The sequence below is a fragment of the Zeus faber genome, assembly GCF_960531495.2.
Source record: "Zeus faber genome assembly, chromosome: 5".
Classification (NCBI taxonomy): domain Eukaryota; kingdom Metazoa; phylum Chordata; class Actinopteri; order Zeiformes; family Zeidae; genus Zeus; species Zeus faber.
Genome location: NC_137192.1, coordinates 37,150,860 through 37,178,789, shown reverse-complemented (window position 1 = coordinate 37,178,789; position 27,930 = coordinate 37,150,860). Strand labels below are relative to the sequence as shown.

At 46.5% G+C, this 27,930-nt stretch overlaps 1 protein-coding gene across 3 annotated transcripts; it reads right to left on the bottom strand.

Annotated features, from left to right (window-relative positions):
• Positions 1-6,146: 6,146 nt before the first annotated feature.
• hgh1 (HGH1 homolog) lies at positions 6,147-24,542 on the bottom strand. 3 transcript variants are annotated; one of them, XM_080000156.1, is made up of 10 exons: positions 24,505-24,542; positions 23,994-24,112; positions 23,751-23,889; positions 19,257-19,394; positions 18,451-18,605; positions 14,401-14,501; positions 13,396-13,494; positions 13,061-13,152; positions 8,097-8,219; positions 6,147-6,377 (listed from the first exon to the last, which is right to left on the bottom strand). In XM_080000156.1, exons 1-10 carry the CDS (start codon positions 24,523-24,525, stop codon positions 6,240-6,242), a joined length of 1,125 nt encoding a protein of 374 aa, XP_079856282.1. In that variant the 5' UTR covers positions 24,526-24,542; the 3' UTR covers positions 6,147-6,239. The 3 variants fall into 3 exon arrangements, with proteins under 3 accessions (XP_079856282.1, XP_079856284.1, XP_079856283.1); XM_080000158.1 differs by having other exon boundaries at positions 23,994-24,107; positions 24,505-24,538; XM_080000157.1 differs by having other exon boundaries at positions 24,516-24,535.
• Positions 24,543-27,930: the final 3,388 nt, after the last annotated feature.

The following is a 27,930-nucleotide window of genomic DNA, read 5'->3' as shown; positions in this document are numbered from 1 at the left end:
GTACGTTCAGCTGAACGCACCACCCTCTGCAGGGCCCGCCTGTCCTGGGCAGTACAGTTCCCAAACCAGGCAGTGATGTTGCCTGTCAGGATGCTCTCCACTGCTCCAGAGTAGAAGGACTTGAGGATCCTCACCGAGACCCGGAATTTCCTCAGCTGCCTAAGGTGGTAGAGACGCTGCCTCGCCTTTCTCACCAGAGTGTCTGTGTGAACAGTCCATGTTAAGTCCTCTGTGATGTGGACTCCCAGATATCTGAAGCTGCTCACCCTATCAACAGAAGTCCCATTAATCCACAAGGGCGCGTGCGTCCTCGATTGTGATCCACGCCTAAAGTCCACAATCAGCTCTTTGGTTTTGCTGACGTTCAGGTGGAGGCTGTTGTCCTGGCACCAGAGTGACAGGTCAGCCACCTCCTCGCGGTAGGCCTTCTCACCGCAGTCGGTGATCAGGCCCACGACCACGGTGTCGTCAGCAAACTTGATGATGGTGTTGGAGCTGGACCTGGCCACACAGTCATGTGTGTACAGGGAGTACAGTAGGGGGCTGAGGACGCAGCCCTGGGGGGATCCTGTATTCAGGGTGAGGGAGCTTGACATGTACTTCCCCACCTTGACCACCTGGGGGTGGCCTGTGAGGAAGTCCAGGATCCAGGTGCACAGCGGACCATTCAATCCTAGCTCCATCAGCTTGACAGCCAGTCTGGTGGGAACTATGGTGTTGAAAGCTGAACTATAATCAATGAACAGCATTCTCACATAGGCCCCCTTCTGGCCATCCAGGTGCGTGAGCGTGGTGTGCAGTACCTGGGAGACCGCGTCATCCGTGGATCTGTTCTGCCGGTACGCGAACTGCAACGGGTCCAAGGTGCGGGGGAGGGAGGCGCAGATATAATCCTTAATCAGCCTCTCGAAACACTTCATGACCACCGAGGTGAGGGCCACCGGACGGTAGTCATTCAGGCAGGTTGGAGAGGCGATCTTCGGGACAGGAACGACGGTGGACCTCTTGAAGCAGGACGGGACCACTGATTCAGGCAGGGAGATGTTGAATATTGTGGTGAACACCGGAGCTAGCTGGTTAGCACAGGTCTTCAGTACTCGTCCAGATATGCCATCTGGGCCCGCAGCTTTCCTGGTGTTCACCCGCATCAAAGCCCTACTGACCTCGTGCACGGACACTGAGAGTGCGCGCTCATCCCCAGCGGTGTAACTCCAATTAGCTGGCGAGATAGCGGTGCTGCTGCCAGGCTCGAACCGCGCATAAAAGGAGTTCAGTTGGTTGGCCAGGGAGGCGTCCGCACTCGTGGCTGGGGAGGAGCTGCTCTTGTAGTTTGTTATTGTTCGCAGCCCCTCCCACAAGTGTCTTGTGTCCCCCCGCTCCATCTGCAGCTCCACGGTGTCTCTGTACGTCCGTTTAGCGTCCTTCACTGCCCTCCGCAGATTGTACGACGCCGCTTTGTAATTGTCCATGTTACCAGATACAAGTCCGTCGTTGTAAGCGGCCGTGCGAGCATTCAGAGCGCAGCGGATGGATTTATCAACCCATGGTTTCTGGTTTGGAAATATCCGAACTTTCACCGTGGGAACGATTTCATCCGCGAGCGTAGCCACAAAACTTACTACAGCCTCCGTAAACTCGCTGACGTCACTTGAACTTGATTGGAACATGTCCCAGTCTACGTCAGTCAGAGCGTCCTGAAGCGCAGCCTCTGATTGGCACGGTGGCGCAGTGCATTGCACTGCTGCCTCACAGCAAGAAGGTCCTGGGTTCAATTCCCGCCTGGGGCGCTGTTGGCACCGTGCTCCGGTGGGTAATCTTCCAAAAACAGGAGCCTTTCTGTGTGGAGTTTGCATGTTCTCCCCGTGTTCACATGGGGTTTCCTCCACCTCACGTCAGTAAGGACCTCCACCAAAAACATGCACCCATCATCGTCTGACCAGCGATGGACACTTATCACCTGGTCCCCGGGCGCGTCCACGTACGCTGCCCACTGCTCCTGGCTGTGCCCCCGGAGGAAGGACAAGCCAGGATGGTTCAAAAGCAGAGGAGCCATTTCACCGGCACCATCAAGCATGTGCATGTGTGTGTGTGTGTGTGTGTGCAAGCATGTGTTGTGGAGTGTCGTGTGACGATTAAAGACTGTTTCTTGATTGGTCCGTCCACCGCTTCACTTCCCTCGTCATCACCAGATCCCGCGCGATCAGAGGCCTGTAAACAGGAAGCAACAAGATTGCGGCGTGATCTGATTTCCCGAAAGCAGGAAGCGACACGGGCTTGTATCCGTTCTTGTAAGGTGTGTAACAATGGTCCAGAGTTCTGTCTCCCCTGGTGGCACACGTGATGTGTTGGTGGAAATTCGGCAGAACTTTTTTCAGGTTGGCCCTGTTAAAGTCCCCAGTCACCACCACAGCCGCGTCGGGATGTCTGTTCTGAAATCCGCACAACACATCGTACAGAACCGACAGAGCTGCGTCGGTGTCCGCTTGCGGTGGGATATAAACGGCTGTAATGATGACCGTGCTGAATTCCCGGGGGAGATAAAATGGACGGCATAGTATGGTGCAGGTCTACAATTTTGTTTCTGGTGTCCTTTGACAGCTCTTTGGTCTTGGCCATAGTGGAGTTTGGAGTGTGACTGTTTGAGGTTGTGGACAGGTGTCTTTTATACTGATAACAAGTTCAAACAGGTGTCATTAATACAGGTAACGAGTGGAGGACAGAGGAGCCTCTTAAAGAAAAAGTTACAGGTCTGTGAAAGCCAGAAATCTTGCTTGTTTGTAGGTGACCAAATACTTATTTTACCGAGGAATTTACCAATTAATTAATTAAAAATCCTGCAATGTGATTTCCTGGATTCTTTCCCCCCATTCTGTCTCTCATAGTCGAAGTGTACCTATGATGAAAATTACAGGCCTCTCATCTTTTTAAGTGGGAGAACTTGCACAATTGATGGCTGACTAAATACTTTTTTGCCCCACTGTGTATACATATATATATATATATATATATATATATATATACATATATATATATATACATACATACACACACACATATATACACATATATACACATACACACACACACACACACACACACACACACACACACGCACTCACACACTTGCCGGCCACTTTATTAGGTACACCTTGCTAGTAGCGGGTTGGACCCCTTTTGCCTTCAGAACTGCCTTAATTGTTCGTGGCATAGATTCAACAAGGTGTTGGAAACATTTCTCAGAGATTTAGCTCCATATTGACATGACAGCATCACGCAGTTGCTGCAGATTTGTCGGCTGCACCCCCATGATGCCAAGCTCCCGTTCCACCACATCCCAAAGGTGCTCTACTGGATTGAGATCTGGTGACTGTGGAGGCCATTGGCGTACAGTCAACTCATTGTCATGTTCAAGAAACCAGTTTGAGATGATTTGAGCTTTGTGACGTGGTGCATTATCCTGCTGGAAGTAGCCATCAGAAGATGGGTACACTGTGCTCATTAAGGGATGGACATGCTCAGCAACAATATTCAGGTACGCTGTGGCCTTTAAACCATGCTCAATTGGTACTTAGACTTACACACAAAGTTTGCCAAGAAAATATCCCCCACACCATTACACCACCACCACCAGCCTGAACCGTTGATACAAAGCAGGATGAATCCAAGCTTTCATGTTGTTTACCCAAACTATCTGAATGTGGCAGCTGAAATGGAGACTCATCAGACCAGGCAACGTGTTTACAATCTTCTATTCCTCCATTGTTGGTGCCTGAGTTTCCTGTTGTGAGCTGACAGGAGCAGCACCCGGTGTGGTCTTCTGCTGCTGTAGCTCATCTGCTTCCAGGTTCCACGTGTTGTGCCTTCACAGATGCTGTTCTGCAAACCTTGGTTGTAACCGGTGCTTATTTGAGTGACTGTTTCCTCTCTATCGTCTGGAACCAGTCTGCCTGTTCTCCTCTGACCTCTGACCTCAACCAGGCGTTTTCGTCCACACAACCGCCGCTCACTGGATGTTTTCTCTTTTTGGGACCGTTCTCTGTAAACCCCAGAGATGGTTGAGGGTGAAAATCCCAGTAGGTCAGCAGTTTCAGAAGTACTCAGACCAGCCCGTCTGGCACCAACAACCATGCCACGTTCAAAGTCACTTAAATCCCCTGAGCAAGTCACCTCATCATGTCTACATGCCTCCACCCAACGAGCTGCTGCCATGTGATTGTCTCATCCTCACCATGTCTACATGCCTCCACCCAACGAGCAGCTGCCATGTGATTGGCTCATCCTCACCATGTCTACATGCCTCCACCCAACGAGCTGCTGCCATGTGATTGTCTCATCCTCACCATGTCTACATGCCTCCACCCAACGAGCTGCTGCCATGTGATTGTCTCATCCTCACCATGTCTACATGCCTCCATCCAACGAGCTGCTGCCATGTGATTGGCTCATCCTCACCATGTCTACATGCCTCCACCCAACAAGCTGCTGCCATGTGATTGTCTCATCCTCACCATGTCTATATGCCTCCACCCAACGAGCTGCTGCCATGTGATTGGCTCATCCTCACCATGTCTACATGCCTCCACCCAACAAGCTGCTGCCATGTGATTGGCTTATCCTCACCATGTCTACATGCCTCCACCCAACGAGCTGCTGCCATGTGACTGTCTCATCCTCACCATGTCTACATGCCTCCACCCAACAAGCTGCTGCCATGTGATTGGCTCATCCTCACCATGTCTACATGCCTCCACCCAACAAGCTGCTGCCATGTGATTGGCTTATCCTCACCATGTCTACATGCCTCCACCCAACGAGCTGCTGCCATGTGATTGTCTCATCCTCACCATGTCTACATGCCTCCACCCAACGAGCTGCTGCCATGTGATTGGCTCATCCTCACCATGTCTACATGCCTCCACCCAACAAGCTGCTGCCATGTGATTGGCTTATCCTCACCATGTCTACATGCCTCCACCCAACGAGCTGCTGCCATGTGATTGTCTCATCCTCACCATGTCTACATGCCTCCACCCAACGAGCTGCTGCCATGTGATTGGCTCATCCTCACCATGTCTACATGCCTCCACCCAACGAGCTGCTGCCATGTGATTGGCTCATCCTCACCATGTCTACATGCCTCCACCCAACAAGCTGCTGCCATGTGATTGGCTTATCCTCACCATGTCTACATGCCTCCACCCAACGAGCTGCTGCCATGTGATTGCCTCATTAGCTTTTTGTGTTAACAAGCGATTGAACAGGTGTACCTAATAAAGTGGCGGGTGAGTGTATATACAGTATATACACATATACAGATGTGGACAAATTGGTTGGTAATCTTTCAGCTCATTGAAACAATGCTCCATTCCTCCTGAATAGTGATGAAATTAAAAACCAATGTATGTACTCATGTATACCTGCATGCCTTTGGCATGTCATAGAATAAAGCAAAGAAACTGTGAAAAGAGATCAATTATTGTTAAAGAGATCAATTATATTCTAAAATGGCATGGACAGATTTGTTGGTACCCCTTAGAAAAGATTATAAATAATTGGATTATAGTGATGTTTCAAACTAACTTGTTTTCTTTAACTGGTACCACACATGTCCTTAATTTTATAATCAGTCATTCAGCCTATTTTAATGGAGAAAAGTAGTCATTGCTGTTTGGTATCGTGGTGTGCACCACACTGAACATGAACCAGAGAAAGCAAAGGAGAGCGTTGTCTGAGGAGATCAGAAAGAAATTGATAGACAAGCATGTTAAAGGTAAAGGCTATCAGAGCATCTCTAAGCAACTTGATGTTCCTGGGACCACAGTTGTAAATATTATTGAGAAGTTTAAGGTCGATGGGACTGAAGCCAACCTCCCTGGACGTGGCCACAAGAGGAAAATCGACCCCAGATTGAACAGAAGGATAGTTCGAATGGTAGAAAAAGAGCCAAGGACAACGTCCAAAGAGATACAAGCTGAACGCCAAAGTCAAGGTACGTCAGGGTCTGATCGCACCACCCCTCGCTTTTTGAGTGACAGTGGGCTCCATGGAAGAAGACCCAGGAGGACTCCACTTGTATACACATACATGTGTATACATATAAATGTGATATATATGACATAATGAGCGTTTTCAGATTGTGAAGAAGTTTTATTTGGATTTTTCAGATTCCGATCAATATTAAAAACCTTAATCAAAAATGTAATGAGACAGACACCTTCCTCCTCCTCCTCCATGACTCTTCATCCTTCCATTTTCCTCCTCCTCTCCTCCTCCTCCTCTTCAGCATCCGCCTGCTTCAGCTTCTCCTCCACCTCCTCTGGAATATTCACCTCCATCAGGTTCTCCATCCCTCGCTCTGGCTCGTCTCCAATCAGAACCTGAGAGAACGAGGGAGACGGGAGAGGAAGATTACCTACCTAGGAAGCATCCTAGCTCCCAACCTAGGAAGCATCCTGTCTCCCAGCTACCTACCTAGGAAGCATCCTGTATCCTTGCTCCCTACCTGGGAAGAATCTGGTTTCCTAGCTCCCTACCTAAGAAGGATCCTGTTTCCTAGCTCCCTACCTAGGAAGCATACTGTCTCCTTTCTCCCTCTTTAGGAAGCATCCTGTCTCCTTGCTCCCTACCGAGGAAGCATCCTGTCTCCTTGCTCCCTACCGAGGAAGCATCCTGTCTCCTTGCCTCCTACCGAGGAAGCATCCTGTCTCCTTGCCTCCTATCGAGGAAGCATCCTGTCTCCTTGCTCCCTACCGAGGAAGCATCCCGTCTCCTTGCCTCCTACCTCGGAAGCATCCTGTCTTGCTCCCTACCGAGAAAGCATCATGTCTCCTTGCCTCCTACCGAGGATGCATCCTGTCTCCTTGCTCCCTACCGAGGAAGCATCCTGTCTCCTTGCTCCCTACAGAGGAAGCATCCTGTCTCCTTGCTCCCTACTGAGGAAGCATCCTGCCTCCTTGCCTCCTACCTAGGAAGCATTCCATTTCCTAGCTCCCTACCAAGGAAGCATCCTGTCTCCTTGCCTCCTACCGAGGAAGCATCCTGTCTCCTTGCTCCCTACCGAGGAAGCGTCTTGTCTCCTTGCTCCCTACCGAGGAAGCATCCTGTCTCCTTGCCTCCTACCGAGGAAGCATCCTGTCTCCTTGTTCCCTACCGAGGAAGCATCCCGTCTGCTTGCCTCCTACCGAGGAAGCATCCTGTCTTGCTCCCTACCGAGAAAGCATCATGTCTCCTTGCCTCCTACCGAGGATGCATCCTGTCTCCTTGCTCCCTACCGAGGAAGCGCCCTGTCTCCTTGCTCCTTACCGAGGAAGCATCCTGTCTCCTTGCCTCCTACCGAGGAAGCATCCTGTCTCCTTGCTCCCTACCTAGGAAGCATCTGGTTTCCTAGCTCCCTACCTAAGAAGGATCCTGTTTCCTAGCTCCCTACTGAGGAAGCATCCTGTCTCCTTGCTCCCTACCGAGGAAGGATCCTGTCTCCTAGCTCCCTACCGAGGAAGCATCCTGTCTCCTTGCCTCCTACCGAGGAAGCATCCTGTCTCCTTGCTCCCTACCGAGGAAGGATCCTGTCTCCTAGCTCTCTACCGAGGAAGCATCCTGTCTCCTTGCCTCCTACCTAGGAAGCATCCCATTTCCTAGCTCCCTACCGAGGAAGCATCCTGTCTCCTTGCTCCCTACCGAAGAAGCATCCTGTCTCCTAGCTCCCTACTTCGGAAGCATCCTGTCTCCTTGCCCCCTACTTAGGAAGCATCCCTTTTCCCAGCTCCCTACCGAGGAAGCATCCTGTCTCCTTGCTCCCTACCGAGGAAGCATCCTGTCTCCTAGCTCCCTACTTAGGAAGCATCCTGTCTCCTTGCTCCCTACCGAGGAAGCCTCCTGTCTCCTTGCTCCCTACCGAGGCAGCATCCTGTCTCCTTGCCTCCTACCGAGGAAGCATCCTGTCTCCTTGCCTCCTACCGAGGAAGCATCCTGTCTCCTTGCTCCCTACCGAGGAAGCATCCTGTGTCCTTGCTCCCTACCGAGGAAGCATCCTGTCTCCTTGCTCCCTACCGAGGAAGCATCCTGTCTCCTTGCCTCCTACCGAGGAAGCATCTTTGTACCTGAACCAGTTTCTCGCAGGCAGCGCTGACTTGAGGCTCCGCCTCCCAGCGGTGGAACTCTCTCATGATTGGATAAACATTCTTGTTCCTCATCGTCTGGCGGCCATCAGGGGTCGCTGTCAGCTAGAGAGAGACAGACAGAGACAGAGAGAGGGAGACAGTGAGAGAGAGACAGAGAGAGAGGGAGACAGTGAAAATTATTATAAGTTATTATACATTATTTTATTACACATTACATTATACATTATTACATTATTTTATTACACATTATTACATTATTATACATTATTTTATTACACATTATTACATGATGATACATTATTACATAATTATACACACTCTCTTTCAGCTTTTCAAACTTTTGTTCGTTTGTTTTCTGTTGCATCGAGCGTCGTGTTGTCTGGGAAGGAAAAGCTGTGACGTGGTCGTCAAGAGCTCCGTGGCCTCCTTCCTCCGCGGATCAGTGCAGTACTGACTGCCTGGTCCAGTACTGACTGCCTGGTCCAGTTCTGACGGCCCGGTCTACTACTGACGGCCTGTTCCAGTACTGACTGCCTGATCCAGTCATATCCTCCCCAAAACAAGTTGATCTGTCTCTTTTGGATTTCCTTCAGGAGAGCATCGGATGGTTCCAGGAAAATGAGATGCCACGCCCCCCTCAGGTGGGTATCAGCTGTCTGGACTGGGTAAGGGTTATGGTCGTGGCATCAACAGGTTGCTGTGCTTCTGGGTGCAGGTTCTCCGCTGCCTGCTCTCCAGGCTGTGAGCTCTGATCTGCAGCACCACCTGCAGGCACCACCTGTCTGCTTTTTTTGTTTGGTCTGGTTAGCCAGATACTTGTTTTATCCTGTCTGACAAACAGCTGTTTATACCCCACATTATAGTATAATAGTATTATATGTATTATAGTATATTAGTATTATATGTATTATAGTTAATAAGTATTATAGTATATTATAGTATATTAGTATTGTATGTATTATAGTATATGATAGTATACAGATACATCTCATAAAATTACAATATCATGAAAAAGTTCACTATTTTTTGTCACTCATTTCAGAAAGTGAAACCCAAATATGATATAGATTCATTACACATAGAGTAAAATATTTCAAGCCTTTATTTCTTGAAATTTTGATGATTGTGGCTTTAGATAATGAAAAGCCAAAATTCTGTGTCTCTGAAAATTTGAATATTGGGGAAAAAGTACAATATTGTAAAGTCATGGAGTGGAGCAGAAGGGCAAAAGTGCCTCATCAAGCACCTGCAAAGGTTTCCTGAGCCTTGAAATGCTCTGTCAGTCTGGCTCAGGAGGCTACACCGTCTTGGGGAAGACTGCTGACGTGACAGATTCCAGAAGACACTGACGCTCTCCACGAGGAGGCTGCGCCACTAAAGGTCATTGCTAAAGAAGCTTCTTGTTCACTGAGCACTGTATCCAAGCATGTTCATAGAAAGTTGAGTGGAAGGAAAAGGTGCACCAGCAAAAGGGATAACCGCAGCCTCCAGAGGATGGTCAAGCAAAACCCATTCAAGAATTTGGGGGAGCTTGACAAGCGGTGAGCTGAGGCTGGAGTCAGTGCATCAAGAGTCACGACACACAGACCGACCCGAGGCCCGGGCTGCAAATGAGGCGTTCCTCGTGTCAAGCCACTCCTGAAGCAGAGACGACGTCAGAAGCCTCTTACCTGGGCTGTGGAGAACAAGAACTGGACTGTTGCTCAGTGGTCCAACGTCCTCTTTTCAGATGAAAGTACATTTTGTAAGTCATTTGGAAAGGTCCCAGAGTCTGGAGGAAAAGTGGAGAGGCACAGAATCCACATGGCTTGAAGTCCAGCGTGAAGTTTCCACAGCCGGTGATGATTTGGGCTGCCATGTCATCTGCTGGTGTTGCTCCACTGTGTTTTCTCAAGTGCACAGTCAACACAGCCATCTAGCAGGACATTTTAGAGCACTCCATGCTTCCTACTGCTGATAAGCTGGATGGAGATGCTGATTTAATTTTCACCTGCCCAAGGTACCAAAAGCTGGTTCGATGACCGTGGTGTCACTGTGTTGACTGACCAGCAAACTGGCCTGATCTGAAGCCCATAGAGAATATATGGAGTATCGTCAAGAGGAAGATGAGAGACACCAGACCCAACAACGCAGATAACCTGAAGGCTGCTCTCAAAGCAACCTGGGCTCCATGACACCTGAGCAGTGCCACAGGCTGATGGCCTCCACGCCACGCCGCCTCCTTGCAGTCATTCAAGCAGAAGGAGGCACAACCAAGTACTGAGTGCATAGAAATGAACATAATTATCAATTTCTGTTCAAAATATCCTTTTTTATTGATCTTATGTAATATTCTCATTTTCTGAGACACATCATTTTGGCTTTTCATTATCTAAAGCCACAATCATCAACATTTCAAGAAATAAAGGCTTGAAATATTTGACTCTATGTGTAATGAATCTATATAATACAGTGGTACTTTGACTTAGGAGTTTAATTGGTTCCGTGACAGAGCTCATAATTCAATCTGCTCGTATAGCAAATCAATTTTCCCCATTGAAATTTATTGAAATGCCTTTAATCCGTTCCAGCACCAAATAAACACCCAATTTGTTTTTGTTACGTGTTTTTAAATAAGAAAAATGAATTTTTAAATAACAGATATTGTATAAAAACATAATAAAACACACTAAGAGAATGTGTAGATCATTTTTGCCTTCTCGCAGATGATACCCTCCGTCACGCTACAGTGGGGCAAAAAAGTATTTAGTCAGCCATCAATTGCGCAAGTTCTCCCAGTTAAAAAGATGAGAGAGGCCTGTTATTTTCATCATAGGTACACTTGGACTATGAGAGACAGAATGGGGGGAAAGAATCAAGGAAATCACATTGTAGGATTTTTAATGAATTAATTGGTAACTTCCTCGGTAAAATAAGTATTTGGTCACCTACAAACAAGCAAGATTTCTGGCTTTCACAGACCTGTAACTTTTTCTTTAAGAGGCTCCTCTGTCCTCCACTCGTTACCTGTATTAATGGCACCTGTTTGAACTCGTTATCAGTATAAAAGACACCTGTCCACAACCTCAAACAGTCACACTCCAAACTCCACTATGGCCAAGACCAAAGAGCTGTCAAAGGACACCAGAAACAAAATTGTAGACCTGCACCAGGCTGGGAAGACTGAATCTGCAATAGGTAAGCAGCTTGTTGTGAAGAAATCAACTGTGGGAGCAATTATTAGAAAATGGAAGACATACAAGACCACTGATAATCTCCCTCGATCTGGGGCTCCACGCAAGATCTCACCCCGTGGGGTCAAAATGATCACAAGAACGGTGAGCAAACATCCCAGAACCACATGGGGGGACCTAGTGAATGACCTGCAGAGAGCTGGGACCAAAGTAACAAAGGCTACCATCAGTAACACACTACGCCGCCAGGGACTCAAATCCTGCAGTGCCAGACGTGTCCCCCTGCTTAAGCCAGTACATGTCCAGGCCCGTCTGAAGTTTGCTAGAGAGCATTCGGATGATCCAGAAGAGGATTGGGAGAATGTCATATGGTCAGATGAAACCAAAATAGAACTTTTTGGTAAAAACTCAACTTGTCGTGTTTGGAGGAGAAAGAAAGCTGAGTTGCATCCAAAGAACTCCATACCTACTGTGAAGCATGGGGGTGGAAACATCATGCTTTGGGGCTGTTTTTCTGCAAAGGGACCAGGACGACTGATCCGTGTAAAGGAAAGAATGAATGGGGCCATGTATCGTGAGATTTTGAGTGAAAACCTCCTTCCATCAGCAAGGGCATTGAAGATGAAATGTGGCTGGGTCTTTCAGCATGACAATGATCCCAAACACACCGCCCGGGCAACGTAGGAGTGGCTGCGTAAGAAGCATTTCAAGGTCCTGGAGTGGCCTAGCCAGTCTCCAGATCTCAACCCCATAGAAAATCTTTGGAGGGAGTTGAAAGTCTGTGTTGCCCAGCGACAGCCCCAAAACATCACTGCTCTAGAGGGGATCTGCATGGAGGAATGGGCCAAAATACCAGCAACAGTGTGTGAAAACCTTGTGAAGACTTACAGAAAACGTTTGACCTCTGTCATTATTTTCCACCATAATTTGCAAATAAATTCTTTAAAAATCAGACAATGTGATTTTCTGGATTTTTTTTTTCTCATTTTGTCTCTCATAGTTGAGGTGAACCTATGATGAAAATAACAGGCCTCTCTCATCTTTTTAAGTGGGAGAATTTGCACAATTGGTGGCTGACTAAATACTTTTTTGCCCCACTGTATCTCCTGCGAGCTGCCGCTCCGTCAACCACACCCACAGCAGATTCTCCATCTTTTCATGGACGGCGGTCCACAGCTTAGACATTATTTCTACGCCCTTGGCTGGCATAGTACCCTTTTTTCGCCTCCTTCTGCTTCAGGATGGTACATATGGTAGAAGTACTACGCTCGTACTGCCTCGCCAATTCCATCACGCGCACACCTCGCTCATGTGTTTCTATGATGTCATGCTTTAAGTCAATCTTCTTCTTCTCAGAACTTACTTTTTTCTGACCCATGGTTCGAAAAAAAAAAATGGCAAAATAACTGCACAAAAAGCACAAAACACAAAAGAGAAGCTTCCACGCTCAGGTCACCACGTGAAGTGAAGCAGTGAGATGCGTGGCGTGGCTGCATTCGCTGGCCACGCCCCCCAGCGGCGGCACCTGGCGCTCGCTCCTCGAACTCACCTTTCTGCTCAAATAACAATACAAAACATCGATGGAACGACGGCTCCGAACTCGAAAACTCGTATGTTAGTGCGCTCATAAAGCAAGGTACCACTGTATGTGTGTTTCACTTTCTGAAATGAGTGACAAAAAATATTGAACTTTTTCATGATATTCTAATTTTATGAGATGTACCTGTATTATTAATACAGGTACAGGTTTAAAGTTGTTTTCTCTCTTACCAGGAACAATGCTTCCAGAAGCATCTTCCTGATGTCAGGATCCTCTTCTCTCTCCTTGTCGTCAGGAAGATACTGCAGGTCAACAGGAAGTCCTATAAGCCATGTGACACATTAGACAGGAGGTCCTACACGCCATGTGACACATTAGGCACATTTCCCTGAAAGCTGTTGCTTAGCAACCGTCTAGAGAGTGTCACAGGAAGTTTAAAATTGAGTGATTGATTTGAGAGTGTAATATTGATACTTATTTCTTTGCATGGCCATAAATAAATGTAAATATTATTACTATTATTATATTACCGTATCAGTATGTGTGAAATATTGATAACACCAACCGTCATTCTCCGCCTCAGTCAGCGGTTCGGGGCCGGCCAGCGGCAGCAGCAGGAAGGGCAGGATGTCCACCTGGTCACCTAGCAACCACTCATGGCTGCCTGATGGGAGAGAACGGGGAAAGACGACAAGAAACAAGGTGGAGCTCCTGTTAGTGTGGGTGTGGTTTAATCCAGGGGTCCTCACCCACTTCCAGCCCACAGACCCCTGGTGGACAGAAAACCCGCTAGATCAGAATGTATCAATAACACCTTATCAATAAAACCTTATCAATAACACCTCATCAATAACACTATATCAATAACACCTCATCAATAACACTATATCAATAACACCTCATCAATAACACCTCATCAATAACACCTTATCAATAACACCTCATCAATAACACCTCATCAATAACACCTTATCAATGACTTTATCAATAACACCTAATCAATAACACCTTATCAATAACACCTCATCAATAACACTATATCAATAACACCTCATCAATGACACCTTATCATATGACTTTATCAATAAAACCTTATCAATAACACCTCATCAATAACACTATATCAATAACATCTCATCAATAACACCTCATCAATAACACCTCATCAATAACACTATATCAATAACACCTCATCAATAACACCTCATCAATGACTTTATCAATAACAACTTATCGATAACACCTTATCAATAACACTTTGCCGAAAACGATTCAACTCTGTTGCTATGTAGTTTTATTTTCGAAGTTCTCTTTACTTCTAAATAATAAATGGAAGCCCTGCCCGTCCATGCTGCTGGGAAAGCTCCGCCCCCTCCCATCAAAACTGCCGGGGAAGCCTCGCCCCCATTCAATCTGCTTGGTGGGGAAGCCCCATCGTCAATATAATTTTTTGTCTAAAATACATTTATTAAAAAAAAATGTTTTAACAAGAATATTTTTTTAATTAGAAAAATGCTGGATCCCCTGCAGCATCTCCGCAGACATCCTAGGTTTAGTGCGTGTGTGTTACTGTAGTCGAAGCAGCAGTTGCGCAGCGTGCCGATGACTCCACCCCTCCTGGTGGTGGAGGCGTGGTAGCTGGTATAGGGGAGGAGCCTCTGGATCACACACCTACACACACACACACACACACACACACACACACACACACACACACACACACACACACACACACACGCTCTGTACAACTAGTCATACTAGTTATACAACTATTCATACTAGTTACATACAATACAACGAGACTGTGGTGTGTGGATGGGACGGTTTGAGCAGCCACACCTGACGCTCATACCTGACGTGGGGTGGCCTGTGGTAGAAGGAACTATCATAGTGCCTACCAGGAGGCTGGAGGAGGCTAGCTGGAACAAGCCAGATCGGTTTAATGTAGAGAGGAGGCTAGCTGGAACAAGCCAGATCGGTTTAATGTAGAGAGGAGGCTAGCTGGAACAAGCCAGATCGGTTTAATGTAGAGAGGAGGCTAGCTGGAACAAGCCAGATCGGTTTAATGTAGAGAGGAGGCTAGCTGGAACAAGCCAGGAGCAGTTTATTGTAGAGAGGAGGCTAGCTAGAACAAGCCAGGAGCAATTTATTGTAGAGAGGAGGCTAGCTGGAACAAGCCAGGAGCAGTTTAATGTAGAGAGGAGGCTAGGTGGAACAAGCCAGGAGCAGTTTATTGTAGAAAGGAGGCTAGCTGGAACAAGCCAGGAGCAGTTTATTGTAGAGAGGAGGCTAGCTGGAACAAGCCAGGAGCAGTTTATTGTAGAGAGGAGGCTAGCTAGAACAAGCCAGGAGCAGTTTATTGTAGAGAGGAGGCTAGCTGGAACAAGCCAGGAGCAGTTTAATGTAGAGAGGAGGCTAGGTGGAACAAGCCAGGAGCAGTTTATTGTAGAAAGGAGGCTAGCTGGAACAAGCCAGGAGCAGTTTATTGTAGAGAGGAGGCTAGCTGGAACAAGCCAGGAGCAGTTTATTGTAGAGAGGAGGCTAGCTGGAACAAGCCAGGAGCAGTTTATTGTAGAGAGGAGGCTAGCTGGAACAAGCCAGGAGCAGGTTATTGTAGAGAGGAAGCTAGCTGGAACAAGCCAGGAGCAGTTTATTGTAGAGAGGAGGCTAGCTGGAACAAGCCAGGAGCAGTTTATTGTAAGAGGAGGCTAGCTGGAACAAGCCAGGAGCAGTTTATTGTAGAGAGGAAGCTAGCTGGAACAAGCCAGGAGCAGTATATTGTCGAGAGGAAGCTAGCTGGAACAAGCCAGGAGCAGATTATTGTAGAGAGGAAGCTAGCTGGAACAAGCCAGGAGCAGATTATTGTAGAGAGGAAGCTAGCTGGAACAAGCCAGGAGCAGATTATTGTAGAGAGGAGGCTAGCTGGAACAAGCCAGTAGCAGATTATTGTAGCGAGGAGGCTAGCTGGAACAAGCCAGGAGCAGTTTATTGTAGAGAGGAAGCTAGCTGGAACAAGCCAGGAGCAGATTATTGTAGAGAGGAAGCTAGCTGGAACAAGCCAGGAGCAGATTATTGTAGAGAGGAAGCTAGCTGGAACAGGCCAGGAGCAGTTTATTGTAGAGAGGAGGCTAGCTGGAACAAGCCAGGAGCAGTTTATTGTAGAGAGGAGGCTAGCTGGAACAAGCCAGGAGCAGATTATTGTAGCGAGGAGGCTAGCTGGAACAAGCCAGGAGCAGTTTATTGTAGAGAGGAAGCTAGCTGGAACAAGCCAGGAGCAGATTATTGTAGAGAGGAGGCTAGCTGGAACAAGCCAGGAGCAGTTTATTGTAGAGAGGAGGCTAGCTGGAACAAGCCAGGAGCAGTTTATTGTAGAGAGGAGGCTAGCTGGAACAAGCCAGGAGCAGTTTATTGTAGAGAGGAGGCTAGCTGGAACAAGCCAGGAGCAGTTTATTGTAGAGATGAGGCTAGCTGGAACAAGCCAGGAGCAGTTTATTGTAGAGAGGAGGCTAGCTGGAACAAGCCAGGAGCAGTTTATTGTAGAGAGGAGGCTAGCTGGAACAAGCCAGGAGCAGTTTATTGTAGAGAGGAGGCTAGCTGGAACAAGCCAGGAGCAGTTTATTGTAGAGAGGAGGCTAGCTGGAACAAGCCAGGAGCAGTTTATTGTAGAGAGGAGGCTAGCTGGAACAAGCCAGGAGCAGTTTATTGTAGAGAGGAAGCTAGCTGGAACAAGCCAGGAGCAGATTATTGTAGAGAGGAAGCTAGCTGGAACAAGCCAGGAGCAGATTATTGTAGAGAGGAAGCTAGCTGGAACAAGCCAGGAGCAGTTTATTGTAGAGAGGAGGCTAGCTAGAACAAGCCAGGAGCAGTTTATTGTAGAGAGGAGGCTAGCTGGAACAAGCCAGGAGCAGAGGAGCAGCCAGGAGCAGTTTAATGTAGAGAGGAAGCTAGCTGGAACAAGCCAGGAGCAGTTTAATGTAGAGAGGAAGCTAGCTGGAACAAGCCAGGAGCAGTTTATTGTAGAGAGGAGGCTAGCTGGAACAAGCCAGGAGCAGTTTATTGTAGAGAGGAGGCTAGCTGGAACAAGCCAGGAGCAGTTTATTGTAGAGAGGAGGCTAGCTGGAACAAGCCAGGAGCAGTTTATTGTAGAGAGGAGGCTAGCTGGAACAAGCCAGGAGCAGTTTATTGTAGAGAGGAGGCTAGCTGGAACAAGCCAGGAGCAGTTTATTGTAGAGAGGAGGCTAGCTGGAACAAGCCAGGAGCAGTTTATTGTAGAGAGGAGGCTAGCTGGAACAAGCCAGGAGCAGTTTATTGTAGAGAGGAGGCTAGCTGGAACAAGCCAGGAGCAGTTTAATGTAGAGAGGAGGCTAGCTGGAACAAGCCAGGAGCAGTTTATTGTAGAGAGGAGGCTAGCTGGAACAAGCCAGGAGCAGTTTATTGTAGAGAGGAGGCTCGCTGGAACAAGCCAGGAGCAGTTTAATGTAGAGAGGAGGCTAGCTGGAACAAGCCAGGAGCAGTATATTGTAGAGAGGAGGGTAGCTGGAACAAGCCAGGAGCAGTTTAATGTAGAGAGGAAGCTAGCTGGAACAAGCCAGGAGCAGTTTAATGTAGAGAGGAGGCTAGCTGGAACAAGCCAGGAGCAGTTTATTGTAGAGAGGAGGCTAGCTGGAACAAGCCAGGAGCAGTATATTGTAGAGAGGAGGCTAGCTGGAACAAGCCAGGAGCAGTTTATTGTAGAGAGGAGGCTAGCTGGAACAAGCCAGGAGCAGTTTATTGTAGAGAGGAGGCTAGCTGGAACAAGCCAGGAGCAGTTTATTGTAGAGAGGAGGCTAGCTGGAACAAGCCAGGAGCAGTTTATTGTAGAGAGGAGGCTAGCTGGAACAAGCCAGGAGCAGTTTATTGTAGAGAGGAGGCTAGCTGGAACAAGCCAGGAGCAGTTTATTGTAGAGAGGAGGCTAGCTGGAACAAGCCAGGAGCAGTTTATTGTAGAGAGGAGGCTAGCTGGAACAAGCCAGGAGCAGTATATTGTAGAGAGGAGGCTAGCTGGAACAAGCCAGGAGCAGTTTATTGTAGAGAGGAAGCTAGCTGGAACAAGCCAGGAGCAGTATATTGTAGAGAGGAGGCTAGCTGGAACAAGCCAGGAGCAGTTTATTGTAAGAGGAGGCTAGCTGGAACAAGCCAGGAGCAGATGGAACATGTCATGACAGGGCTTCTATCCTGACTGGCTGAGTGTGGGGATGGAGGTTTTAACCTGCTGCTCATTACACCAACCACACACCACATAGACGCACTTGTTATAAACTAGATGTACTATTTATAAACTAGACATACTAGTTATAAACTAGACATACTAGTAATAAACGAGATATAATAGCTATAAACTAGACATACTAGTTATAAACTACTAATACTAGTTATACCACTAGACATACTACTTATGAACTAGTCATACTAGTCATAATCTAGTCATACTAGTTATAAGTAATTTTTAAGTAATTTTCCCCCTGGGATTATTATTAAAGTTTTTCTGATTCTGATAAACTACTCATACTTGTTTATAAGTAGTCATACTAGTTATAAACCAGTCACCCTTTGGTGTGGGTGGTGCGGGTGGAGCACTCACCTGTCCCTGTCCAGGATGTAGTGTCGGGTCTCTGGCAGCTGCGTCAGGTTGGACAGCAGGGGTCCCAGGTAGTGGAGGTTGGCCTTCTTGTTGTAGCCCTCCGTGCAGAAGATATCCACCAAGCGAGCCAACCCCACTTCCTGTTCCTCGATTACCTGCCACAGGAAACAGGAAGTAACCACCCAGTAACCATGGAGACCAGCCGAGACAAATGGAAGGGGTCGAACAAAAGCTTCAGTTTAAAGACTTTGAGTAACTCCTCAGCAACGACTCATTAGAAGAGACTGCTTAGTAACGACTCATTATCAATGACTTGTTCGCAACACTCATTAGAAACAACTCCTTAACGACGACTCCTTAGCAACGACTCCTTAGCAACAATTAGTCAGCAACAACTCGGTAGTAATGACTCTATAGTAATGACTTGTTAGTAACAACTCATTAATAATGACTTGTTAGCAACGAATCATTAGTAATGACTTGTTAGTAACGACTCATTGATAACGACTTGTTAGCAACAACTTGTTAGTAACAACTCGTTAGTAACAACTCGTTAGCAACAACTCATTAGTAACAACTCGTTAGTAACAACTCGTTAGCAACAACTCATTAGTAACAACTAATTAATAACAACTTGTTTATAATGACTCATTAGCAAGGACTTGTTAGTAAAGACTCCTTGTCGTTGTCGAAGTGTTGAAGTATTGATGATGTATTGATGTATTGATGAAGTATTGATGATGTACTAATGATGTATTGATGATGTATTGATGATGTATTGATGAAGTATTGATTCATAGATTGACCTTGAAAACCTTGCTGCAGCTTTTCTTGTGTCGAGTCAAATTTGCAAGAATGGAACAAATCTGATCTGAGAAGAAGAAGAAAGGATCCAGGAGGTTCCTAAGGAGCAGGAGGAGGACGTCTGTTCCATTCAGCAACACCTGGAGAGGAGGAAGCGAACACAGTGATACACACACACAGTAACACACACAGTAACACAAAGTAACACACAGTGACACACAGTAACACACACAGTAACACAAAGTAACACACAGTAACACAAAGTAACACACAGTAACACAAAGTAACACACAGTGACACACAGTAACACACACAGTAACACACAGTAACACACACAGTAAGACACAAGGTAATACAAGGTAACACACAGTAACACACAATAACACACAGTAACACACACAGTAACACACACAGTAACACAAAGTGACACACAGTAACACACACAGTAACACACACACACAAAGTAACACACACAGGCACACACAGTAACACACACAGTAATACAAAGTAACACACAGTAACACACAGTGACACACAGTAACACACAATAACACACACAGTAACACACACAGTAACACAAAGTGACACACAGTAACACACACAGTAACACACACACAAAGTAACACACAGTGACACACACACACACACACACACAGTAACACACTGTAACACACACAGTAACACACAGTAACACACACAGTGACACACACAGTAACACACAGTGACACACACACACAAAGTAACACACAGTAACACACAGTGACACACACAGTAACACACAGTGACACACACACACAAAGTAACACACAGTAACGCACAGTAACACACACAGTAACACACAGTGACACACACAGTGACACACACAGTAACACACAGTGACACACACAGTGACACACACAGTAACACACACTGTAACACACACTGTAACACACACAGGAACACACAGTGACACACACACAGTAACACACAGTAACACACACAGTAACACACAGTGACACACACAGTAACACACACAGTAACACACACAGTAACACACACACACACAAAGTAACACACAGTGACACACACACACACAGTCACACACAGTAATACACACAGTAACACAAAGTAACACACAGTAACACACTGTAACACACACAGTAACACACAGTAACACACACAGTAACACACAGTGACACACACAGTAACACACAGTGACACACACAGTGACACACACAGTAACACACAGTGACACACACAGTGACACACACAGTAACACACACTGTAACACACACTGTAACACACACAGGAACACACAGTGACACACACACAGTAACACACAGTAACACACACAGTAACACACAGTGACACACACAGTAACACACACAGTAACACACACAGTAACACACACAGTAACACACACACACACAAAGTAACACACAGTGACACACACACACACACACACAGTCACACACAGTAATACACACAGTAACACACAGTGACACACACAGTAACACACTGTAACACACACAGTAACACACAGTAACACACACAGTAACACACAGTGACACACACAGTAACACACAGTGACACACACAGTGACACACACAGTGACACACACAGTGACACACACAGTGACACACACAGTAACACACAGTGACACACACAGTAACACACAGTAACACACAGTGACACACACAGTAACACACAGTGACACACACAGTAACACACAGTGACACACACAGTGACACACACAGTAACACACACTGTAACACACACTGTAACACACACAGGAACAAACAGTGACACACACAGTAACACACAGTGACACACACAGTAACACACAGTAACACACAGTAACACACAGTAACACACAGTGACACACACAGTAACACACAGTGACACACACAGTAACACACAGTGACACACACAGTAACACACACAGTAACACACACTGTAACACACACAGGAACACACACAGGAACACACACACACACAAAGTAACACACAGTGACACACACAGTAACACACACAGTAACACACACAGTAACACACACACACACAAAGTAACACACAGTGACACACACACACACACACAGTCACACACAGTGATACACACAGTAACACAAAGTAACACACAGTAACACACTGTAACACACACAGTAACACACAGTAACACACACAGTAACACACAGTGACACACACAGTAACACACAGTGACACACACAGTGACACACACAGTAACACACACTGTAACACACACTGTAACACACACAGGAACACACAGTGACACACACAGTGACACACACAGTAACACACAGTGACACACACAGTAACACACAGTAACACACACAGTAACACACAGTGACACACACAGTGACACACACACAGTCACACAAAGTAACACACACAGTGACACACACAGTAACACACACAGTGACACACACACAGTCACACAAAGTAACACACACAGTGACACACACAGTAACACACAGTAACACACACAGTGACACACACAGTAACACACAGTGACACACACAGTGACACACACACTAACACACACCGTAACACACACAGGAACACACAGTGACACACACAGTAACACACACAGTAACACACAGTGACACACACATTAACACACAGTGACACACACAGTAACACACAGTGACACACACAGTAACACACAGTGACACACACAGTAACACACAGTGACACACACAGTGACACACACAGTAACACACACTGTAACACACACTGTAACACACACAGGAACACACAGTGACACACACAGTGACACACACAGTGACACACACAGTGACACACACAGTAACACACACAGTAACACACAGTAACACACAGTAACACACAGTGACACACACAGTGACACACAGTGACACACACAGTAACACACAGTGACACACAGTGACACACGCAGTAACACACAGTGACACACACAGTGACACACACAGTAACACACACAGTAACACACACTGTAACACACACTGTAACACACAGTGACACACACAGTAACACACAGTAACACACAGTGACACACACAGTAACACACAGTGACACACACAGTAACACACAGTGACACACACAGTGACACACACAGTAACACACACTGTAACACACACTGTAACACACACAGTAACACACAGTGACACACACAGTAACACACAGTAACACACACAGTAACACACACAGGAACACACAGTGACACACACAGTGACACACACAGTAACACACACAGTGACACACACAGTGACACACACACAGTCACACAAAGTAACACACACAGTGACACACACACAGTCACACACAGTAACACACACAGTGACACACACACAGTCACACAAAGTAACACACACAGTGACACACACACAGTCACACAAAGTAACACACACAGTAACACACAGTGACACACACAGTGACACACACAGTAACACACAGTGACACACACAGTAACACACAGTAACACACACAGTAACACACAGTAACACACACAGTGACACACACACAGTCACACAAAGTAACACACACAGTGACACACACAGTGACACACACAGTGACACACACAGTAACACACAGTAACACACACAGTGACACACACAGTAACACACACAGTGACACACACACAGTCACACACACAGTGACACACACAGTAACACACACAGTGACACACACAGTAACACACAGTAACACACAGTGACACACACAGTAACACACACAGTGACACACACAGTAACACACAGTAACACACAGTGACACACACACAGTAACACACACAGTAACACACACAGTAACACACAGTAACACACAGTGACACACACAGTAACACACAGTAACACACACAGTAACACACAGTAACACACACAGTAACACACAGTAACACACAGTAACACACAGTAACACACACAGTGACACACACAGTAACACACACAGTGACACACACAGTAACACACAGTAACACACAGTGACACACACAGTAACACACACAGTAACACACACAGTAACACACAGTAACACACAGTAACACACACAGTAACACACAGTAACACACACAGTAACACACAGTAACACACAGTAACACACACAGTAACACACAGTAACACACACAGTAACACACAGTAACACACAGTAACACACACAGTAACACACAGTAACACACACAGTAACACACAGGAACACACAGTGACACACACAGTAACACACAGTAACACACACAGTAACACACAGTGACACACACAGTAACACACAGTAACACACACAGTAACACACAGTGACACACACAGTAACACACACAGTAACACACACAGTAACACACAGTAACACACACAGTAACACACAGGAACACACAGTGACACACACAGTAACACACAGTAACACACACAGTAACACACAGTGACACACACAGTAACACACAGTAACACACACAGTAACACACAGTGACACACACAGTAACACACAGTAACACACACAGTAACACACAGTGACACACACAGTGACACACACACCTGGTGCAGCGTCTCGTCAGCTGACAGGTTGATCAAGGTGCAGTAACAATCCTTGGCTATGGCGACCGAGGGGTCAGAGGTTAGAGCGACCACGGCCGACAGGAAGTCAGGTCTGGAACGCAGGAAGTGCAACCCCTCCCTGAGGAAACACAGAGCAGCTTTATCACCACGGTGACAGCTGCCGGTACAATAGTACTGTCTGTTTGTCCGTCTAGAGACAGACAGACAGACAGGCAGACAGACCTGTCTCCAGACAGTCCCAGGATGTAACCTGTCGCTCTTCCTTTCACGTCGGCTCTGGTGTCATGTGACAGGAAGTGGAGCATCTCCTCAGTCTCAGTGTCGCTCAGCATCTTGCTGCTCTGAAACAAGATGGCCGCCGCCAGCGCTCAGCTCCCAGTGCTCAAGTTTGGGTCCTGTCATCTGTCTGCCTCTCTATCTGTCTGCCTCTCCGTCCCTCTCTGTCTGTCTGTCTGCATCTCCGTCTCTCTGTCGCTCTATCTGTCTGTATGTCTCGATCTGTCTGTCTATCTCTTCGTCCAGAATAAAACCCGAGCGCAGTGATTTTAATCCTTTAACTGAATTTGGTCATTTTATTTATATGTTTATTTGTATTAAAGTGAACTAGACTGTAAGACTAAAGAATGTCTTTGTATTATACATATTGTATAATAGATATGTGATATTATATTTTAGATATATTATAGTACAGATATATTATATCATATGATGTTATATTCACAGTAGAACTCACCGCGTGCTCACCGTGCCGCATCACTTCCGTGTTATGATCGTTAGCTCCGCCCCTTCATGACGTAGAGGGGCTGCGTCACAAGGGGGGGGGTTGAGTGGCAGCTTTACTTCTTCTGCGTCCAGTTCAGTGGTGCACTAGCACCACCTTCTGCTTCGGAGGTTGGAGCCCAAAACTCTATTTATCCTTCATGCTTCTCCACCTTAACCCTACTATCCCTGCTCATCCATCATATCCCAGAATAAACCCTGTATCCCCTCAGATTCAATTCAATTTATTTTTATTGTATTTTATTCTATATATTTTTTATCTTATTCTATAAGTATTCCACTTACTGTATTACGTTTTAGGAGTCAGTTAGTCGGTCTATTAGAAAGGAATTTTCTACTTTTTATTTTATTTTATTTTTGTACTTTTTCCTAGGACTTCTTGTGTGCTATCACCGGGTGCGTTGCATTACATTTCACTGCATATATGTATGGAAGTATGTATATGTATGTGACAAATAAAAATCTTGAATCTTGAATCTTGAATCTTGACTGATCCCAGTACCCCGACACCACCTTCATCATGTCCCAGGATGTAGAACTCTTCTTCCTCACACCACCCTCATCATGTCCCAGGATGTAGAACTCTTCTTCCTCACACCACCTTCATCATGTCTCGGGATGTAGTACTCTTCTTCCTCACACCACCTTCATCATGTCTCGGGATGTAGAACTCTTCTTCCTCACACCACCCTCATCATGTCTCAGGAGGTAGAACTCTTCTTCCTCACACCACCTTCATGTCTCAGGGTGTAGAACTCTTCTTCCTCACACCACCTTCATCATGTCTCAGGATGTAGAACTCTTCTTCCTCACACCACCCTCATCATGTCCCAGGATGTAGTACTCTTCTTCCTCACACCACCTTCATCATGTCTCGGGATGTAGAACTCTTCTTCCTCACACCACCCTCATCATGTCCCAGGATGTAGTACTCTTCTTCCTCACACCACCTTCATCATGTCTCGGGATGTAGAACTCTTCTTCCTCACACCACCTTCATCATGTCTCAGGAGGTAGAACTCTTCTTCCTCACACCACCTTCATCATATCTCAGGATGTAGACCTCTTCTTTCTCACACCACCTTCATCATGTCTCAGGATGTAGCACTCTTCTTCCTCACACCACCTTCATCATGTCTCAGGAGGTAGAGCTCTTCTTCCTCACACCACCTTCATCATGTCTCAGGATGTAGAACTCTTCTTCCTCACACCACCTTCATCATGTCCCAAGATGTAGAACTCTTCTTCCTCACACCACCTTCATCATGTCTCAGGATGTAGAACTATTCTTCCTCACACCACCTTCATCATGTCTCAGGATGTAGACCTCTTCTTTCTCACACCACCTTCATCATGTCTCAGGATGTAGCACTCTTCTTCCTCACACCACCTTCATCATGTCTCAGGAGGTAGAGCTCTTCTTCCTCACACCACCTTCATCATGTCTCAGGATGTAGAACTCTTCTTCCTCACACCACCTTCATCATGTCTCAGGATGTAGAACTCTTCTTCCTCACACCACCTTCATCATGTCTCAGGACATGAGACATGAGACAGGACATGTTGCCATCCTGTGTTACAAAGACATCTGTAGGGCGCAACTACAGGAAAGCACTGATCCCTACAGGTAGGTTGAGTTGGCCCTAGATAGATCTACGTTGGCAGTGTCAGAAAAACAATAACCAGGTATGGATTTTTTTCTCTATCTAAAACTGAGTCTATCTAAAAAGAGTGGAAAGGCAGTTGGTCCAGATGAGCCCCGGTGAGATGGCAGTGGCGTTCCTAACCAGACTGTTTAACACCATCCTGGAAAGGGAGAGGATGCCGGAGGAGTGGAGAAGAAGTGTACTGGTACCATCTTCAAGAGTAAGGGAGACGTACAGAGCTGTAGTAACTACAGGGGAATAAAGGTGATCAGCCACAGCATGAAGCTATGGGAAAGGCTAGTGGAGGCTAGGTTAAGAGGAGAGGTGGGGATCAGCGAGCAGCAGTATGGTTTCATGCCAGTAAAGAGTACTACAGATGACATGTTTGCTTTAAGAACGCTGATGGAAAAGTACAGGGAAGGCCAGAGGGAGTTGCACTGCATCTTTGTGGATTTAGAGAAAGCATATGATAGGGTGCTGAGAGAGGTGTGGTATTGCATGAGGAAGTCGGGGATGGCAGAGAAGTAGGTAAGAGTGGTACAGGATATGTATGAGGGCAGTCAGACAGTAGTAAGGTGTGCAGTAGGCGTGACCAAGGCATCAAAGTGGAGGTGGGACTGCATCAAGGATCAGCTCTGAGGCCTTTCTTGTTGCAGTGGTGATGGACAGGTTAACAGATGAGATCAGGCAGGAGTCTCTGTGGACTATGAAGTTCACGGATGACATTGTGATCTGTAGCGAGAGTAGGGAGCAGGTGGAGGAGTGGAGGATAAGTGGAGGCATGCATTAGAGAGAAGAGGAATGAAAGGAGCAGGAGTAAGACACAATACATGTGCCTGAATGGGAGGGAGGGCGGAGAAAAGCTGAGAATGCAAGGAGTGGAGGTGGAGAAGGCGGATGAGTTCAAGTACTTGGGGTCGACCATCCAAAGCAGCGGAGAGTGCAGGAGAGAGGTTAAGATGAGAGTACAGGCAGGGTGGAGTGGGTGGAAAAGAGAGTACAGGCAGGGTGGAGCGGGTGGAGAAGAGTGTCCGGAGTGATCTGTGACAGAAGGTTCCAGCCAGAGTGAAGTGAAGGGGAAGGTGTAAAGGTCGGTAGTGAGTGCAGCCATGTTGTAGGGTATAGAGGCGGTGGCACTGACAAAAAGGCAGGTGGATGAAGTGGAGGTGGAAGAATTGAGGATGTGGAGGTTTTCATTGGGAGGGACAAGGATGAACAGGATTAAGAATGAGGACGTTAGAGGGACAGCTCAGGTTGGACAGTTTGGTGGAAAAGTGAGAGAGGCCAGATTGAGATGGTTTGGACACGTGTGGAGGAGAGATGAGAGTTACATTGGGAGGAGGAGGCTGAGGGTGGAGCTGCCAGGCAAGAGGAAAAGAGGAAGCCAAAGAGAAGCTTGATGGAGGTGCTGAGGGAGGACATGCAGGCGGGTGGTGTCAGGGAGGAAGATGCAGAACACAAGGTGTTGGAGGCAGATGATCCACTGTGGCCACCTCCAACGGGAGCAGCAAGAAGAAGAAGAAAAACATTGTATTGTGTATTATAATAATGTATGTATTGAATTATGTATTATATTAATATATGTATTGTATTGTGTATTATATTAATGTATGTATTGTATTGTGTATTATATTTATGTATGTATTGTATTGTGTATTATATTTATGTATGTATTGTATTATATTAATGTATGTATCATATTATGTATTATATTAATGAAGATCTTTGACAGC